Here is a 21,597-nt window from a genome sequence, read left to right as displayed (position 1 = left end):
GATCTCTGTAACCTCCTCCAACCCTCCGAGATCTCTGCAACCTCCTCCACCCCTGCAACCTCTAGGATGTCTGTGAGCTCCTCCAAAGACTCTGTGACCTCTGCTCCCTCTAATTCTGGCCTCCTGTGCATTCCCGATTTTAATCGCTCCACCACTGGTGGCCATGCCTTCAGATACCTGGTTCTTCCCTAAACCTCTTCGCCTCTCTTCCCGCCGTTAAGAGATCCCATAAAATCTATGTCTTTGACCAACCATTTACTCACCCAACCCAATGTCTACTTATGTGGCCCAGTATCACATTTTGCCTGATCACATATTCGTTAATCACCTTGGATGTTTCACTAAATTAACGTCACTATATAAATGCAGGTTGTAGTTGACTGGAATTTATTTTAAAGGCAACATAAACCCCATACTTGCTAAGAAGGGCTTAAGTATTGAGTTGACTCCATCATGATGATAGTGAGATACTGCTATAGATTTTTTTATGTTTAAGGGGACTGTTTACAGATTCAGCTCTATTCTGCAGGCAGTCGGTGTGTTTGGGATACATTTAGCTCAGATGCTGGGACAGCAGGGTAATTGCTCATTTTAGCCATATAGTGTTCATTTAGGATAGACTTTTGTTTATGGATGGAGATTTTCCCTGGGGTTTTGATTAAAGGAAGGGAAGGTGAGTATAGGTAGGCAAGGTTAAATGAAGATGTGGTTAATGGGAGGAGTTGGATCTGTGGGAGAGAAACAGCTTTCCTGGCTTGAAATTTCTTGAAGGCAGATGTTTTCTGTAAGCTGCCAAAACTCACTCTCTCGCTCTGAAAGCTGTCTACACTTATTATAGCAAGTATATTTATGGTTGCTAACTGTATTTAAAGTGGCTTTTAAGTCTGCAAGATGAATGTTGCTTATTTGGAACTGAAACAGTGATAAGTTAGAAATTAAAGTTGTTTCCTTTCGTTTTTAAATATTGCTCAACTGTTAATGGTTAAGCTGCTTAATTTGTTAGTTACAGTTAAACTGTGTTATTAAATAAAGTTTGTTTTGCTATAAAAGATCCCTACTATAAAAGATCCCAGCACAGTGGTTAGCACACACAGCGCCAGGGACCCAGGATTGATTCCCGGCTTGGGTCACTGTCTGTGTGGAGTTTGCACATTCTCCCCGTGTCTGCGTGGGTTTCCTCTGGGTTCTCTGGTTTAAGAACATAAGAACTAGGAGCAGGAGTAGGCCATCTGGCCCCTCGAGCCTGCTCCGCCATTCAATAAGATCATGGCTGATCTTTTCGTGGACTCAGCTCCACTTACCCGCCCGCTCACCATAACTCTTAATTCCTTTACTGTTCAAAAATGTATCTATCCTTGCCTTAAAAACATTCAATGAGGTAGCCTCAACTGCTTCCACAGATTCACAACCCTTTGTGTGAAGAAGTTCCTCCTCAACTCAGTCCTAAATCTGCTTCCCCTTATTTTGAGGCTATGCCCCCCTAGTTCTAGTTTCACCCGCCAGTGGAAACAACTTCCCTGCTTCTATCTTATCTATTCCCTTCATAATCTTATACGTTTCTATAAGATCTCCCCTCATTCTTCTGAATTCCAATGAGTATAGCCCCAGTCTACTCATGAGCCAACCTTCTCAACTCCGGAATCAACCTAGTGAATCTCCTCTGCACCCCCTCCAGTGCCAGTATATCCTTTCTCAAGTAAGGAGACCAAAACTGTACACAGTACTCCAGGTTTCCTCCCACAGTTCGAAAGACGTGCTGGTTAGGTGTTAAATTCTCCCTCGGTGTAACCGAACAGGAGTGTGGCGACTAGGGGATTTTCACAGTAACTTCATTGCGGTGTGAATGTAAGCCTACTTGTCACGAATAAATAAATAAACTTTAAAAATAAACTTTGTCAGTGGAATCATTCCTGGAAGGAAGAATCCTATCCTCGCATTTATGCCAAAATAGAAAGATATTTGGAGTCGAGCCTGGCGTCCTGGATCAGAACCTAACAAAATTCACCCAGAGCAACTAGGCGGGTATTAACCATAATCTTTAGCACGTTGAGTGAGTGAATGAAGATTAGTCAGGGGTCCCACTTTTCATGCAGTGACCCCCCTCGCACCCTGTGAAGAGACAGCGGACATACCTGAGAAGAAGTGGGCCTTGAAACCTTTCTTGGAGACAGTGTTATCCGACTTAAACTCTATCCTCATGTTGTTGTACTGGGAGGTGATCACCTCTGGCTTCTCTGCACCGCAGAATCTGCCGTGAAGCTTGGAATCAGCGGAGAGGCCGCTGCGAACCTCGACGTAGTCATATTTACAGACCTGGAACCCAACAGATCACAGTTCAAAGCGCCACCTCTCACGCCAATACACAGGATGCAACATCAATAGCTTAAACTGCACCAATTCAGCAAATATAATACTTACTGCAGGCGCGGCGGTGCAGTGGGTTAGCACTGCTGCCTCACAGCGCCAGGGACCCGGGTTCGATTCCCGGCTCGGGTCACTGTCTGTGTGGAGTTTGCACGTTCTCCCCCGTGTAATTAAGAAGAAGGCAAATGGAATTTTGTCCTTCATTGCTAGAGGGATGGAGTTTAAAAATAGAGAGGTTATGTTGCACTTGGAAAAGGTGCTGGTGAGGCCACACCTGGAGTACTGTGTACAGTTTTGGTCTCCTCACTTGAGAAAGGATATACTGGCACTGGAGGGGATGCAAAGGAGATTCACTAGGTTGATTCCGGAGTTGAGGGTTGGCTTATGAGGAGAGACTGAGTAGACTGGGGGTATACTCATTGGAATTCAGAAGAATGAGGGGGGGATCTTATAGAAACATACAAGATTATGAAGGGAATAGATAAGATAGAAGCAGGGAGGTTGTTACCACTGGCGGGTGAAACTAGAACTAGGGGGCATAGCCTCAAAATAAGGGGGAGCAGATTTACGACTGGGTTGAGGAGGAACTTCTTCACACAAAGGGTTGTGAATCTGTGGAATTCCCTGCCCAGTGAAGCAGTTGAGGCTACCTCATTGAATGTTTTTAAGGCAAAGATAGATAGATTTTTGAACAGTAAAGGAATTAAGGGTTATGGTGAGCGGGCGGGTAAGTGGAGCTGAGTCCACGAAAAGATCAGCCATGATCTTATTGAAAAGCGGAGCAGGCTCGAGGGGCCAGATGGCCTCCTCCTGCTCCTAGTTCTTATGTGTCTGCGTGGGTTTCCTCCGGATGCTCCGGTTTCCTCCCACAGTCTGAAGATGTGCGGGTTAGGTGGATTGGCCGTGCTACCGTTGATCCTAGTGTCGGGGGATTAGCAGGGTAAATGAGGGAATAGGGCCTGGGTGGGATGTGGTCGGCAGAAACTCGATGGACTGAGTGGCCTCCTTCTGCACTGTAGGGATTCTATGATATCAAATTCCAGTCAGAGTCCAAAACAAACAAAATAATACGGCCCTCGCTGTTAAGGGCGCAGTTAAACTGTTAGTTGCGCATAGGCAAATTAGCTCCTGCATTGTAATACAACAGTCACAGTGTAACCCCAGAGTTAGGTTTGAACTGGATTCTGATTCCAATGTGGTGAGGGGCAGTGCAATCTCCTCACACTTGACTCAATGTCTTCTGCGCCCTTATAGACACTCAAACTTCACTAACCACAGTAACTTCTATTTCAATAGAGTCCTCAACATAAAGACACACCCCAAATAGCTTCACAGGTACGCGAAAGGAGGAAAGTGAGGTAGAGAGAGGAGCAGAGGGGTTTATGGAGGGAATTCCAAAGCTTGGGGCCGAGGCAATTGAAGGCAGGACCTCCAATGGTGGAGCGATTAAATTCGGGGATATATTAGAGGAGTCCAGATTATCTTGGAGATTTGTGGGGCCGAAGGTGATTACAGAGTTAGGGAGGGAGTGAGGCCATTGAGCGATTTCAGAACAAGGATAAGAATTTTAAAAATAAGATGTTGCTTGATCAGGAGCCAGAGTAGATCGGCTAGCACAGGGTGGGGTAACAGGGGAACAAGGGACTTGGTACAAGTTAAGACCCCGGTACCAGAGCTTTACTTCAGTATGGAGAGGACAGAATGTGGGAGACCAGTACGTTGGATAGTCAAGTCTGAAGGTACTGAGGTGAGGGATAAAGCTGAGACAGGGACAAAGTCGGGTGGTATCACTGAGGGGGAAATAGGTAGTCTTAGTAATGGTGTGAATTTCCGGTCAGAAGCTCATCTCAGGTTCTTAATCTTGGCTTAATCTCAGGCTGTTGCGAGGGATGGAGTTGTTAGAAAGGGACCGGAGTCTGTACTGGGGACTAAAAACAATACGGGGAATGGAGTCTGGGTGTACGCTGCGCACATCACTCACTTGGCCACTGTAGGCTTGATTCACCCCTCAACAACACTCACAGAGATCATCCATCTGTCAGAGTGTCTCATCCTCCTTTCCATGTTCCTGTTCTCATCTACAGTGTCCCAGTTTGGGGTGCAAGAGAGTAGCACTCAGGAAGTGTGAGACTGTGTCTTAGAAACCCTACAGTGCAGAAGGAGGCCATTCGGCCCATCGAGCCTGCACCGACCACAATCCCACCCAGGCCCTATTCCCGTAATCCCACATATTTACCCTGATAATCCCCCTGACACGATGGTCAATTTAGCATGGCCAATCCACCTAATCTACACATCTTTGGACACTAAGGGGCAATCTAGCATGGCCAATCCACCTAACCCACACATCTTTGGACATTAAGGAGAAATTTAGCATGGCAAATCCACCTAACCCGCACATCTTTGAACACTAAGGGTCAATTTACCATGGCCAATCCACCTAACCTACACATCTTTGAAAACTAAGGGGCAATTTAGCATGGCCAATCCACCTAACCTGCACATCTTTGGACACTAAGGGGCAATTTAGCATGGCCAATCCACCTAACCTACACATCATTGGACACTAAGGGGCAATTTAGCATGGCCAATCCACCTAACCTACACATCATTGGACTGTGGGAGGAAACCGGAGCACCCAGAGGAAATTCATGCAGACATGGGGAGAACGTGCAAACTCCACACAGACAGTGACCCAAGCCGGGAACTGAACCCGGGTCGCTGGCGCGTGAGGCAGCAGTGCTAACCCACTGTGCCACCCTGTATCTCACTCTCCTGACGAGGGATGAATCTTTACCCTACACTGGGAATATTTCAGCTTCAGAACCACTGGCCAAACTCCCAATCCCGCTAACCAGTTGCAGTGACAGCCATGGTTCAGTGAGTAGCATTCTCATCTGAGGCACAAGCTTATGGGTTCAAGGCCCACTCCATAGACTGGAGCACAAAAAAATCCAGGCCGACACTCCCAGTGCAGTGCAGAGGGAAAGCTGCATTGTAGGTAGTGCTGTCTTTAGGCGTTACTCTAAGGGCTGTCACCATCTGCCTGCTTGGGTGAACGTAAAATGCCCCATGGCACTATTTTAAAGAAGAGTGGGGGTGGGTGGAGTTATCCCTGGTGTCCATGCCGGGGCGGTGCGGTGGCACAGCTACCTCACAGCGCCAGGGACCTGGGTTCAATTCCCGGCTTGGGTCACTGTCTGTGTGGAGTCTGCACGTTCTCCCCGTGTCTGCGTGGGTTTCCTCTGGTTTCCTCCCACACTCCGAAGATGTGTAGATTCGGTGGATTGGCCATGGTAAATTACCCCTTAGTGTCCAAAGATGTGCGGGTTAGGTGGATTGGCCATGCTAAATTACCCCTTAGTGTCCAAAGATGTGCGGGTTAGGTGGATTGGCCATGCTAAATTACCCCTTAGTGTCCAAAGATGTGCGGGTTAGGTGGATTGGCCATGCTAAATTACCCCTTAGTGTCCAAAGATGTGCAGGTTAGGTGGATTGGCCATGCTAAATTACCCCTTAGTGTCCAAAGATGTGCAGGTTAGGTGGATTGGCCATGCTAAATTACCCCTTAGTGTCCAAAGATGTGCAGGTTAGGTGGATTGGCCATGCTAAATTGCCCCTTAGTGTCCCAAGATGCACAGGTTAGGTGGATTGGCCATGCTAAATTGCCCCTTAGTGTCCAAAGATGCGCAGGTTAGGTGGATTGGCCATGCTAAATTGCCCCTCAGTGTCAGGGGGACTAGCCAGGTAAATGCATGGGGTTATGGGGATAGCAACAATCCTGGTGGGATTGTTATCGATGCAGACTTGATGGGCCAAATCAACATCACAAGATCGGATTATCATTATCACGTGACTGTTTCTGGGATCTTGCGGTGCATGAATTCGCTGCTGGGTTCCCGACATTACGGCAGTGACTACACTTCAGAAAGCGCTGCAGCCTAAAGTGCTGCGAGATGTCCAGCGGTGGTGCAAAGCGTGATACAAATGCCAGGCTTTGCTCTGTTTTCTTGCGCTGATATCTGAGTCAGGCTGGCCCTCACACGCCGGTTATATACTCACGTCATTGCCTTCAATCTCGAAGAACTCGAACTGGAGGGAAATGCGGTACTGCGTGGGCGCCACCACTTGCCAGACGCAGTTCTTGTTGGGCGGGTACTCCTTGGGCCACCCTGGGCTGGTTATGGAGCCATTAAGCTTGGTGAGGAAGCCACCACATGCAGCTGCAATGAGTAAAGCACCGTCACCACTTCAAACCAGGACTTGTCACATCAATTCTGTTTCCAAAGAGGAAGTTTCCAGCTGGCCTCATGCAACCCAGTGGGAGGTCTGGCACTGAACTCTTGTCATAATTGATGGGTTTTTTTTTAACTCCTCCTCGTTTCTCCACCTTCTCCATCTCGAGACACAGCCACACCGTCATTCCGTCCCCCCAACATTTCACACACAGAGCAGTACATAAGATATAGGAGCAGAATTAGGCCACTCGGCCCATCGAGTCTGCCCCGCCATTCAATCATGGCTGATATGATTCTCATCCCCATTCTCCTGCCTTCTCCCCATAACCCTTGATCCCCTTATGATCCCCTATCTCTGTCTTAAAGACACTCCATGACCTGGCCTCCACAGCCCTCTGTGGCAATGAGTTCCACAGACTCACCACTCTCTGGCCAAAGAAGTTCCTCCTCATCCCAGTTTTAAAGGAGCGTCCCTTCACTCTGAGGTTGTGCCCTCGAGTTTCTAGTCTCTCCCACTAGTGGAAACATCCTCTCCACGTCCACTCTATCCAGGCATCTCAGTATCCTGTAAGTTTCAATAAGATCCCCCCTCATCCTTCTAAACTCAGTCGAGCATGGACCCAGACTCCTCAACCGCTCCTCATATGACAAACCCTTAATTCCTGGGATCATTCTTGTGAACCTCCTCTGGACCCCCTCCAAAGCCAGCACATCCTTCCTTAGATATGGGGCCCAAAACTGCTCACAATACTCCAAATGGGGTCTGACCAGAGCCTTTTACAGCCTCAGAAGTACATCCCTGCTCTTGTATTCTAGCCCTCTAGGCTTGATTTATAATTTGGACAGTAGCATTATTTATTTATGTACTATTAGTGTCACAATTTAAACTGCAGTGAAGTTACTGTGAAAATCCCCTAGTCGCCACACTCCTGTTCGGGTTACACTGAGGGAGAATTTAGCACCTAACCAGCACGTCTTTCAGACTGTGGGAGGAAACCGGAGCACCCGGAGGAAACCCACACAGACACAAGGGAGAAGGTGCAGACTCCGCACAGACAGTGACCCAAGCCGGGAATCGAACCTAGGTCCCTGGTGCTGGGAGGCAGCAGTGCTAACCACTGTGCCACCGTGCAGGGAGGGAGTATCACAAGTCTAGCAATTCAGAGGCTGAGACTAATGCTCTGGAGTTGTAAGTTCAAACCCCACCAGCTTAAATTTAATTACATAAACCTGGACTAAAAAATTAGTCTCATTAATAATGATCGTCAAACCGGTGTAAAAACCCATCTGATTCTCATATCTGGTCAGACCCCATCTGGCATCGTTGTCTGGTCTGACCTAAGTCCAAACTCACAGCAATGTGGTTGACTCTCAACTGCCCTCTGAAATGGCCTAGCAAACCAACCACTTGAAGGGTAATTAGGGTAAGGCAATAAAATCATAGAATCCCTGCAGAAGGAGGCCATTCGGCCCATCGAGTCTGCACAGACCACAATCCCACCCAGGCCCTATTCCCTCAAACCCATGCATTTACCCTAGCTAGTTCCCCTGACACTAAGGGCAATTTAGCACGGCCAATCAACCTAACCCACACATCCTTGGTAGGAAACCGGAGCATCCGGAGGAAACCCACTCAGACACGGGGAGAACGTGCGGACTCCGCACAGAGAGTGACCCAGGGCCGGAATCGAACCCGGGTCCCTGGCGCCGCGAGGCAGCAGTGCTAACCCACTGTGCCGCCGTGCCGCCCATGCGGGCCTAGCCAGCAGTGCCGAAGCCCCGGAACAAATGGAAAAATGACTCTTACCTTCGCAGTTTCTTTTGTCACTTGCAAGCTCGTAGCCAGGGTCACAGGCACACTTATAGCTGCCCAGAGTGTTGACACAACGCTGCTCACATCCTCCATTGTCAGGCCGGGAGCATTCATCCACCTCTGGAAGGGAGAGAGCAAAGAAATCAGCTCCAATTGTACAGAACTTCCTATGGCTGGACACACACACACACACAGGGGTGCTTCTGTCTTTTGTTTCATTCATTCGTGGGACACGGGCGTCGCTGGCTGGGCCAGCATTTATTGCCCATCCCTAGTTGCCCTTGGAGGGCAGTGGAGAGTCAACCACATTGCTGTGGCTCTGGAGTCACATGTAGGCCAGACCGGGTAAGGACGGCAGATTTCCTTCCCTAAAGGATATTAGATGGAGAGATTCTTTCCACTTAGAAAGGAAACCAGAACTAGAGGGGACAGCCTCAAAATAAAGGGGGGTCAGTTTTGGACAGAGTTGAGGAGGAACTTCTTCTCTCAGAGGGTGGTGAATCTCTGGAATTCTCTGCCCACTGAAGTGGTGGAGGCTACCTCGTTGAATATGTTTAAATCACGGATAGATGGATTCCTGATCGGTAAGGGAATTAGGGGTTACGGGGAATCAGGCGGGTAAGTGAAACTGATCCACTTCAGATCAGCCACGATCTTATTGAATGGCGGGGCAGGCTCGAGGGGCTCGAGGGGCTCCTGCTCCTATTTCTTATGTTCTTAGTGAACGGGATGTGTTTTTCCGACAATCGGCAATGGTTTCATGGTTCATCAGTAGATTCTTAATTCCAGATATTTTTAATTACTGAATTCAAATTCCACCATCTGCCGTGGCGGGATTCGAACCCGGGTCCCCAGAACATTAGCTGAGTTTCTCGATCAATAGTCTAGCGATAATGCCAGTAGGCCATCGTCTCCGCTGAAGTGGTGGCAGCCATTGATGGAGAGGGCTAGCGTAAAATAGGGGCTCACTCTCTGTCTCGTCTGCTGTGTGACACCCCCAGTATCTTTGTCTTGATTTGTCCACACTTCTTAATGGAGGATACTGACACTCTCTCAGGCAGGCAAACCCCACCCCCCCAATGCCGAAGTGTCGTGACTGGCAGAGGAATTTGCCAGTCTCTCAGCTACCTCAGGAATGCTGCAATCGCATTGGCGATTCCACCCCCGAATTCTTTGTGGGGAAGAGTTCAGCCAGTGGATGTTGAGGTCAGCAATGGAATGGGCTAAGAGGCTGAACTTTAACCGCGCCAAGACTGTCACTCAGCGCTGGGCGTTAACATCTCCACCAAGTCTGGACAGATCCCCTCAAAATGCTGGATGCTTGACTGCATTTCCTTGCCAAGTTCCAATCTCTCCCCGTTTCCCACGGATTCTAACGTGAGTCAAGATTCGTACCCTCAGGATACTGAGCACTGGAACAGCTCATACATGGGAGTGTTTGGTACTGCTTTTAATTTCCATTCTCTCACCATTCTCTCAGACAGGAACTTAACTCGGAATTTTATCCACATCTTGTTGAAAACAGCCTTACTAGCCTGAGGCACTGCCTTATAAACCCTGCGGATTTGCCTTTCCGAGTCCCTCTGCGCTCCCACAGCGCAAAGCCCACCCGCTCTTATCAATTCCCTTTGCAACTTAGAATCATAGGATCCCTACAGTGCAGAAGGAGGCCATTCGGCCCATCGAGTCTGCACCGGCAACAATCCCACCCAGGCCCTATCCCCGTAACCCCATGCGTTTACCCTAGCTAGTCTCCCTGACACTACGGGGCAATTTAGCACGGCCAATCCACCTAACCTACACATCTTTGGACTGTGGGAGGAAACCGGAGCACCCGGAGGAAACCCACGCAGACATGGGAAGAACGTGAAAACTCCACACAGTGACCCGAGCCGGGAATCGAACCGGGGTCCCTGGCGCTGTGAGGCAGCAGCGCTAACCACTGCGCCACCGTACCGCCCCAACGTCTTTCAGCATTCCAGACAACTAGCTAATTACGCCTCCCTGTTTGGCTGCGAGGACCAAATGTGATTCCACCTACCTAAGCCCGGTTTCACTGGGTCACTGTTTAAGAATAAAGGGCGGAATATTTCCGTCCCGTCCGCCACGGGAGGGCCAGAACCATACAAAGGTCCGTTGATCTCAGGCGGGAATTTTCCAGTCTTGGGGCAAGCGCGACTGGAAAATCCCGTCCAAGTGTTCGCTTGTCTAAGACGGAGATGAGGAGAAATCTTTTCTTTCGAGGGGTGGTGAATCTCTGGCAGTGGAAGCGGAGCATATTTTTTAAGGCAGATGTGGATAGTTTCTTGATGAACAAGGGGGTGAAAGGTTATCGGGGGGGTCAGCAGGAATGTGGGATTGAGGTTCCAATCAGATCAGAAATGATCTTATTGAATAGCGGAGCACGCTCGAAAGCCTGAGTGGCTTATTTCTGTTCTTAATTCATATAGAATCATAGAATCCTTACAGTGCGGAAGGAGGCCATTCAGCCCACCAAATCTGTACTGACCACAATCCCACCCAGACGCTATCCCCGTAACCCTACACATTTATCCAGTTAAGGCGGAGGATGAGGGGCGGCCTAATAGAGGTGTATAAAATTATGAAGGGCATAGAGTGAACAGTGGGAAGCTTCTTCCCAGGTCGGAGGTGACGAACACAAGGGGTCACGGGTTCAAGGTGAGGGGGGCAAGGTTCAACACAGGGGGACGTATTTTATACAGAGGGTGGTGGGGGCCTGGAATGCGCTGCCAAGCAAGTTGATTGAGGCGGACACGCTGGGATTGTTTAAGACTTATCTAGATAACCACATGAACAGACTGGGAACAGAGGGATACAAAAGAATGGTCTAGTTGGGCACATGAGCGGCGCAGGCTTGGAGGGCCGAAGGGCCTGTCCCTGTGCTGTATTGTTCTTTGTTCTTAATCCCCCTAACACTAAAGTCAATTTAGCACGGCCAATACATCAAACCTGCACATCTTTGGACTGTGGGAGGAAACCGGAGCACCTGGAGGAAACCCACGCAGACTCGGAGGGAATGTATTCATATAGAATCATAGAATCCCTACAGTGCAGAAGGAGGCCATTCGGCCCATCGAGTCTGCACCGACCACAATCCCACCCAGGCCCTATCCCCGTAATCACACATATTTACCCTGTTAATCCCTCTAATACTAAGAGGCAATTTAGCATGGCCAATCTACCTAACCGGCACATCTTTGGAGTGTGGGAGGAAACTAGAGCACCCAGAGGAAACTCACAAAGACATGAGGAGAACGTGCAAACTCCAGACAGACAGTGACCTAAACCGGGAATCGAACCCGGGTCCCTGGCGCCATGAGGCAGCAGTGCTAACCACTGCGCCACCGTGTTTATATGTAAGCCCTGTATTGAAATCATGGTTACACACAGGAAAGGGAAGAACCCTGTGCTGCACCACTCCCCGTTTCCCAGCACTCCGAAAGACGGGAAAATGAGTTTTGTTTTTCCTTTCCCTGACCTTCCCAACACTCTGTCCGCCCTCCTGACCGGCGTTTAATCTGGTTTGTTGTGCCAGCCCTTTTGTGCTGGTACGATGGACTGAGTGGTCTCTTTCTGTCCTGTCAGTTGCTATATTATGATTCCTTTCTCTCATGTACTCATTTAGTTACCTTTGGAAAACATCAATGCTAGTTGCCTCAAGTGCTTCCCGTGGTAGTTAGTTCCACATTCTGTCCTCTCTGAGTAACCAAATTTCTCCTTATTCTGCTATTGGATGCATTGGTAACTATCTTGTATTTATGGTTCCTAGTTTTGGATTCTCTCACTAGCGGAAACAATCCGCTCCACATCAATCCTGTCCGACCCATCCGTAATTTTAAAGATCTCTACTGAAGAAAATAACCTGAATCTGTTCCGTCTTTCCAGATAGTTATAATCTCCCTATTCTGCCTTTCAGGATCATAGAATCCCTACAGTGCAGAAGGAGGCCATTCAGCCCATCGAGTCTGCACCAACCACAATCCCATCCAGGCCCTATCCCCCTAACCCCATGTATTTATCCTAGCTAGCCCCCCTGGTACTAGGGTCAATTTAGCATGGCCAATCCACCTAACATGGACATCTTTGGAGTGTGGGAGGAAACCGGAGCTCCCGGAGGAAACCCACGCAGACACGGGGAGAATGTGCAGACTCCACACAGACCAGGAATCGAACCCGGGTCCCTGGCGCTGTGAGGCAGCAGTGCTAACCACTGTGCCACCGTGCCGCCTACGCTTATGCTTTCCGTGACTAAGTTCAGTTGCTGCTTAAATTCCCGGTTGGCGTGTTATCTAAAACTGGGATGTTTCCTCAGCGGGCGAACTTTCCCTCCAGCTGGCATCATCTACAAATTTGGATAATTTTCCAACAATATTCTGTGTGGTATTGTTGCGTTTGCGAGGTTGGAATTTGATGTTGAAAAAGATGAAAAAAATTGTAAAAATGCCAGAGGGGGAAAAAAAAACATTACGTGGTCTATTTAAGAGCTGGTGTTGTGTTTCTGTGCTTGGAGGTTTAAAATGCAAAGTACTTCCAGAGTCCAAGCTGAAACATTTGCAGCAAAAAAGTCAAGCGATAGTCTTGAAAGGCAACCTGTTTTTTTAAACTTTTGCCCAATCAATTTAAAGCAGCCACTCAGCTACCAGGAACCTATTTGATTGTGTTGACAAAATCATCCGATTGTCGGAAAAGGTCATCACAGGTATAAAAGAGGACGCAAAGGGGAAAAAAAAGCAGCTAGCAACTGCCACCCCTCAAGCCTCGAGAGGGAGAGAGCAGCTCTCCACACTGCCAGCTTCCCGATATCCCTTAAGAGAACGGCACCATCTAACCAGCAAAAAGTCCCAATCCAGAAAGAACTCACAGAGACGGAGAAATCAACCACGAAACTCCAGGAGGTTCCGAGAAAACCTGGTTCTATATTTTTTTGAGAGTGACTGAATTCTATCTTTACTTTTTTTTTGTTAATGATGGAAAATTTTCGGATTGGAGGCAGGTTGCTAGCGGTGTGCCGCAGGGATCAGTGCTTGGTCCTCTGCTCTTTGTGATTTTTATTAATGACTTAGAGGAGGGGGCTGAAGGGTGGATCAGTAAATTTGCTGATGGCACCAAGATTGGTGGAGTAGTGGATGAGGTGGAGGGCTGTTGTAGGCTGCAAAGAGACATAGATAGGATGCAAAGCTGGGCTGAAAAATGGCAAATGGAGTTAAACCCTGATAAATGTGAGGTGATTCATTTTGGTAGGACAAATTTAAATGTGGATTACAGGGTCAAAGGTAGGGTTCTGAAGACTGTGGAGGAACAGAGAGATCTTGGGGTCCATATCCACAGATCTCTAAAGGTTGCCACTCAAGTGGATAGAGCTGTGAAGAAGGCCTGTAGTGTGTTAGCTTTTATTAACAGGGGGTTGGAGTTTAAGAGCCATGGGGTTATGCTGCAACTGTACAGGACCTTGGTGAGACCACATTTGGAATATTGTGTGCAGTTCTGGTCACCTCACTATAGGAAGGATGTGGAAGCGCTGGAAGGAGTGCAGAGGAGATTTACCAGGATGCTGCCTGGTTTGGAGGGTAGGTCATATGAGGAAAGGTTGAGGGAGCTAGGGCTATTCTCTCTGGAGCGGAGGAGGCTGAGGGGAGACTTAATAGAGGTGTATAAAATGATGAAGGGGATAGATAGAGTGAACGTTCAAAGACTATTTCCTCAGGTGGATGGAGCTATTACAAGGGGGCATAACTATAGGGTTCGTGGTGGGAGATACAGGACGGATATCAGAGGTAGGTTCTTTACGCAGAGAGTGGTTGGGGTGTGGAATGGACTGCCTGCAGTGATAGTGGAGTCAGACACTTTAGAAACATTTAAGCGGTTATTGGATAGGCACATGGAGCACACCAGGATGATAGGGAGTGGGATAGCTTGATCTTGGTTTCAGATAAAGCTCGGCACAACATCGTGGGCCGAAGGGCCTGTTCTGTGCTGTACTGTTCTATGTTCTATGTTCTATGGGTGTTGTATTTATTTGAACAGCATTCCATTAGAACCTTGTTTTATCCGGTGTGTTACTTGTTTAGTTAAAGTTCCCGGTTAAAACATAGAAACATAGAAACCCTACAGTGCAGAAGGAGGCCATTCGGCCCATCGAGTCTGCACCGACCACAATCCCACCCAGGCCCTCCCCCCACATATGTTACCCGCTAATCCCTCTAACCTACGCATCCCAGGGACTCTAAGGGACAATTTTTAACCTGGCCAATCAACCTAACCCGCACATCTTTGGACTGTGGGAGGAAACCGGAGCACCCGGAGGAAACCCACGCAGACACGAGGAGAATGTGCAAACTCCACACAGACAGTGACCCGAGCCGGGAATCGAACCCGGGACCCTGGAGCTGTGAAGCAGCAGTGCTAACCACTGTGCTACCGTGCCGCCCTACCGGTTGGTTTAATAAATAAATAAATTAGGGCGGCACGGTAGCACAGTGGTTAGCACTGCTGCTACACAGCTCCAGGGACCTGGGTTCGATTCCCGGCTTGGGTCACTGTCTGTGTGGAGTTTGCACATTCTCCTCGTGTCTGCGTGGGTTTCCTCCGGGTGCTCCGGTTTCCTCCCACAGTCCAAAGATGTGCGGGTTAGGTTGATTGGCCATGCTAAAATTGCCCCTTAGTTTCCTGGGATGCGTAGGTTAGAGGGATTAGCGGGTAAAATATGTAGGGATATGGGGGTAGGGCCTGGGTGGGATTGTGGTCGGTGCAGACTCGATGGGCCGAATGGCCTCTTTCTGTACTGTAGGGTTTCTATGATTTCTAAATTAGGTGTTCATTTTAAAGTGAGTATTTCTGTTAGTTTCCCACGCAACGTTACTGAAGGTTGTTAGGGAAAAAATCGGACCTCTCAGGGACAAAAGTGGGGACTTATGCTTGGAGCCCAAAGAGGTAGGGGAGATCCTAAATGAATACTTTGCGTCGGTATTCACAAAGGAGAGGGATGTGTTGACTGGGAGTGTCTCGGAGGGGAGTGTTGAACCGTTGGAGAAAATCTCCATTACAAAGGAGGAAGTGTTAGGTTTGTTAGAGAATATAAAGACTGACAAATCCCCAGGGCCTGATGGAATCTATCCAAGGCTGCTCAGGGAGACGAGAGGTGAAATCGTTGGGCCTCTGACGCAAATCTTTGTCTCGTCACTGGACACAGGTGAGGTCCCAGAGGATTGGAGGATAGCCAATGTGGTCCCGTTATTTAAGAAGGGTAGGAAGGATAACCCGGGTAATTATAGGCCGGTGAGCTTGACGTCCGTGGTGGGGAAGTTGTTGGAGAAGATTCTTAAAGATAGGATGTATGCGCATTTAGAAAGGAATAAACTCATTAACGATAGTCAACATGGTTTTGTGAGAGGGAGGTCATGCCTCACTAACCTGGTGGTGTTTTTTGAAGAAGTGACCAAAATGGTTGACGAAGGAAGGGCCGTGGATGTTGTCGATATGGACTTTAGTAAAGCGTTTGACAAAGTCCCTCATGGTAGGCTAGTGAAAAAGGTTGGATCCCATGGGATAAAGGGGGAGGTGGCTAGATGGGTGGAGAACTGGCTTGGTCATAGAAGACAGAGGGTGGTAGTGGAAGGGTCTTTTTCCGGCTGGAGGCCGGTGACTAGTGGTGTACCGCAGGGCTCTGTATTGGGACCTCTGCTGTTTGTGATTTATATAAATGATCTGGAAGAAGGAGTAACTGGGGTGATCAGTAAGTTTGCAGACGACACAAAACTGGCAGGACTTGCAGACAGTGAGGAACATAGTCAGAGGCTACAGAAGGATATAGATAGGCTGGAAATTTGGGCAAGGAAATGGCAGATGGAGTTCAATCCTGATAAATGCGAAGTGATGCATTTTGGTGGGAATAATGTAGGGAGGAGCTACACGATAAATGGAAGAACCATAAAGGGTGTAGAGACGCAGAGGCACCTGGGTGTGCAAGTCCACAGATCTTTGAAGGTGACGTCACAGGTGGAGAAGGTGGTGAAGAAGGCATATGGCATGCTTGCCTTTATAGGACGGGGCATAGAGTATAAAAGTTGGGGTCTGATGTTGCAGATGTATAGAACGTTGGTTCGGCCGCATTTGGAATACTGCGTCCAGTTCTGGTCGCCACACTACCAGAAGGACGTGGAGGCTTTGGAGAGAGTACAGAGGAGGTTTACCAGGATGTTGCCTGGTATGGAGGGGCTTGGTTATGAGGAGAGATTGGGGAAACTGGGGTTGTTCTCCTTGGAAAGACGGAGGATGAGGGGAGACTTAATAGAGGTGTATAAAATTATGAAAGGCATGGATAGGGTGAACGGTGGGAAGCTTTTCCCCGGGTCGGTGGTGACGTTCACGAGGGGTCATAGGTTCAAGGTGAAGGGGGGGAGGTTTAACACAGATATCAGAAGGACATATTTCACACAGAGGGTCGTGGGGGCCTGGAATGTGTTGCCGGGCAAGGTGGTGGAGGCGGACACACTGGGAACGTTTAAGACTTATCTAGACAGCTATATGAACGGAGTGGGAATGGAGGGATACAAAAGAGTGGTCTAGTTTGGACCAGGGAGCGGCGCGGGCTAATTGTTCCTTGTTTCTCGTTTCAAGGCTTCATTCTATGATCATCTTGCTGGTGCCAGTACAGAGCGAGACTGCGGATAGTTGGGAACCTGTCTCGGGGGCAGGGAATTCATACGGTGTTCGTGGAAGTGGAAATGACTAGGGTTGGGAAGCATTTTCCGATCAGGGCCATTGTGATCTCCTGGACTCGTTTCGATCGCCTCAGGGGGTCGGAGAGGAATTTCCCAGATTTTTTTTTTCCCCATATTGGCCCTGGGGTTTTTCACTCTGGGTTTTCACCTCCCCCTGGAGATCACATGGTCTGGAATGGGGGGGTGGGGGTGAGTTAATAGGTTGTAATGAACAAAGCATCGTAGCTGTGAGGGACAGCTCGGTGGATAGGATATTGGTATGTAGATAGGCTGGAAAATTGGGCGGGGATCCTGGATTCAGGATTCAATCCTGGACCGGGGAGCGGCGCGGGCTTGGAGGGCCGAAGGGCCTGTTCCTGTGCTGTATTGTTCTTTGTTCTTTGTTCTTTGACAGTTCACACCTTCCCACACACTTTTAACAGATCACGAGGTGAGGTGTTCCTCTTTGAGGGATTCGGCGCTACGTCTCAAAAGGGGGGGTCAAACTCTGCGTCGTAACAGTATCTTAATGAAGGCCTCTCTGAAGTCCACGTACACCCCATCCGCTGCATTTCCCCTGTCTGCTGCTTCCCTAAAGAACTCCACGAGGTTTGCCCAGCACGATCGCCCTTTCGAAATCCATGCAGGCTATTTCTAACAAGTTTCCCTTCGTGCAGATGTGTCCTAATTGCATTCTTGATTCCAGTGTTCTCCACTGCAGATGCTTCAAAAACAATTGCAGAAAGAACGCTGCTTGAGGACAAATAAACAGGAGGGTAATCCCAAATAAGAATAGTTTCAGGGCCAATGAGAGATGGTGACAAGGATTATAGCAATGTTTGAATTGATTAATGGGAATTCTGATTACTATACTCCGCACCCTGAACCTGTACGTGCTCTGGTTCCATTGAGTCAGTTTGTGGGGTAAGCGGCCCCTATCACCTTGATGCTCTTGTAGGCAGCCTCACTGTGCAGGGTTTGATTTGTGTTTCATTTTTTCCCGGAACTGGTTCCCAAGTACCTGTTAGAAAGGTAGATGAATTTCCGCCCAGTGCTGTTTGGCGGCAGCGTTGGGTAGAAACAGAAGAGGAGTAGGCTGGTTGTCTCCACCATTTGGTAAGATCATGGCTTATCTGATCCGCGTTAACTCCACTCCTAAGAGGGTAATGGGAGCCTGGGATGCACTGCCAAGTGAGTTGAGGCAGACACAATAGCGATATTTAGGACTTACCTGGATAGACACATGAACAGGCGGGGTATAGAGGGATACAGATGGTTGGTCTAGGTAGGGCAATGTGATCGGCACAGGCTTGGAGGGCCGAAGGGCCTGTTCCTGTGCTGTAGTGTTCTTTGTTCTTTGTTCCACATGCTTTCTCGAAGAGGTTTTTGTTTAAAAACGGCTTAACGATCAGCCAGTTGTGAACAAAACCTGAAGCTTGACCTTACCCTTGAAGAAGTTTGCGGAGAAGCCTGCTTTGTTGATGGATCCATCGGATACAAACTTCATCCACAGCTTGTTGGAGCTCGACTTGATATCGTCAGGCTTGTCGTAGCCACAGTAACGACCAATCAGAGGGCTCTCGTCAGTGCTCCCGTCTCGGACCTCCAAGTAGTCGTACGCACAGCTGTCGTGCCTCTCAATCTGTGGGTGGGGTTGGGGGGGTGGGGGTGGGGGGTGCAGAAGGGGGAAAGAAAGCAGTTCTTGGGACATTGATTGTTGTTCAAAACATAATAGACATCAGCAATACTGCATGCATACAGACCCACACACACATAACACACACATAACACACACATACATAACACACACATAACACACACATAACACACACATACATAACACACACATACATAACACACACATAACACACACATAACACACACATAACACACACATAACACACACATACATAACACACACATAACACACACATACATAACACACACATACATAACACACACATAACACACACATAACACACACATAACACACACATAACACATACATACATAACACACACATAACACACACATAACACACACATAACACACACATAACACACACATACATAACACATACACAACACACACATACATAACACACACATAACACACACAACACACACATAACACACACATAACACATACATAACACACACATACATAACACACACATAACACACACATAACACACACATAACCCACACATAACACACACATAACACACACATACATAACACACACATACATAACACACACATACATAACACACACATAACACACACATAACACACACATAACACACACATACACACATAACACACACATAACACACACATAACACACACATAACACACACATAACACACACATACATAACACATACATAACACACACATACATAACACATACATAACACACACATAACACACACATAACACACACATAACACACACATAACACACACATACCATACACATAACACACACATAACACACACATAACACACACACAACACATACATAACACACACATAACACACACATAACACACACATAACACACACATAACACACACATACATAACACACACATACATAACACACATACATAACACACACATACATAACACACACATAACACACATAACACATACATAACACACACATAACACACACATACATAACACACACATACATAACACATACATAACACACACATAACACACATAACACACACATAACACATACATACATAACACACACATAACACACACATAACACACACATAACACACACATACATAACACATACACAACACACACATACATAACACATACATAACACACACATAACACACACATACATAACACATACATAACACACACATACATAACACACACATACCACACACATAACACACACATAACACATACATAACACACACATAACACACACATACATAACACATACATAACACACACATAACACACACATAACACACACATAACACATACATAACCCACACATAACACACACATACATAACACATACATAATACACACATACATAACACATACATAACACACACATAACACATACATAACACACACATAACACACACATACACACATAACACACACATAACACACACGTAACACACACATAACACATACATAACACATACATAACACACACATACATAACACATACATAACACACATACATAACACATACATAACACACACAACACACACATAACACATACATAACACACACACAACACATACACAGCACACGCATAACACACGCATAACACATGCATAACACATACATAACACATGCATAACACATACATAACACATACATAACACACACATAACACATACATAACACACACATAACACACACATAACACACACATACATAACACACACATACATAACACACATACATAACACACACATACATAACACACACATAACACACATAACACATACATAACACACACATAACACACACATACATAACACACACATACATAACACATACATAACACACACATAACACACACATAACACATACATACATAACACATACATAACACACACATAACACACACATACATAACACACACATAACACACACATAACACACACATAACACATACATAACCCACACATAACACACACATACATAACACATACATAACACACACATACATAACACATACATAATACACACATACATAACACATACATAACACACACATAACACATACATAACACACACATAACACACACATACACACATAACACACACATAACACACACGTAACACACACATAACACATACATAACACATACATAACACACACATACATAACACATACATAACACACACATACATAACACATACATAACACACACATAACACACACATAACACACACATAACACACACACAACACATACACAGCACACGCATAACACACGCATAACACATGCATAACACATACATAACACATGCATAACACATACATAACACATACATAACACACACATAACACATACATAACACACACATAACACACACATAACACACACATACATAACACACACATACATAACACACATACATAACACACACATACATAACACACACATAACACACATAACACATACATAACACACACATAACACACACATACATAACACACACATACATAACACATACATAACACACACATAACACACACATAACACATACATACATAACACATACATAACACACACATAACACACACATAACACACACATACATAACACATACATAACACACACATAACACACACATACATAACACATACATAACACACACATACATAACACACACATAACACACACATAACACACACATAACACATACATAACACACACATAACACACACATACATAACACATACA

At 46.9% G+C, this 21,597-nt stretch overlaps 1 protein-coding gene across 1 annotated transcript in view; it reads right to left on the bottom strand.

Annotated features, from left to right (window-relative positions):
- Positions 1–21,597, bottom strand: part of LOC144510036 (bone morphogenetic protein 1-like) — a 307,138-nt gene that overhangs the window by 12,146 nt on the left and 273,395 nt on the right. The window contains exons 15-18 of the mRNA XM_078239242.1: positions 18,582–18,777; positions 8,410–8,535; positions 6,427–6,587; positions 2,133–2,313 (exon numbers count right to left, since the gene is read on the bottom strand). Of these exons, the coding sequence (XP_078095368.1) occupies positions 2,133–2,313; positions 6,427–6,587; positions 8,410–8,535; positions 18,582–18,777 (664 nt within the window). The remainder of the gene's footprint in view (positions 1–2,132; positions 2,314–6,426; positions 6,588–8,409; positions 8,536–18,581; positions 18,778–21,597) is intronic.

Source organism: Mustelus asterias, chromosome 22 (genome assembly GCF_964213995.1).
Source record: "Mustelus asterias chromosome 22, sMusAst1.hap1.1, whole genome shotgun sequence".
Taxonomy (NCBI): Eukaryota; Metazoa; Chordata; class Chondrichthyes; order Carcharhiniformes; family Triakidae; genus Mustelus; species Mustelus asterias.
This window is presented reverse-complemented; position numbering and strand designations above follow the sequence as displayed.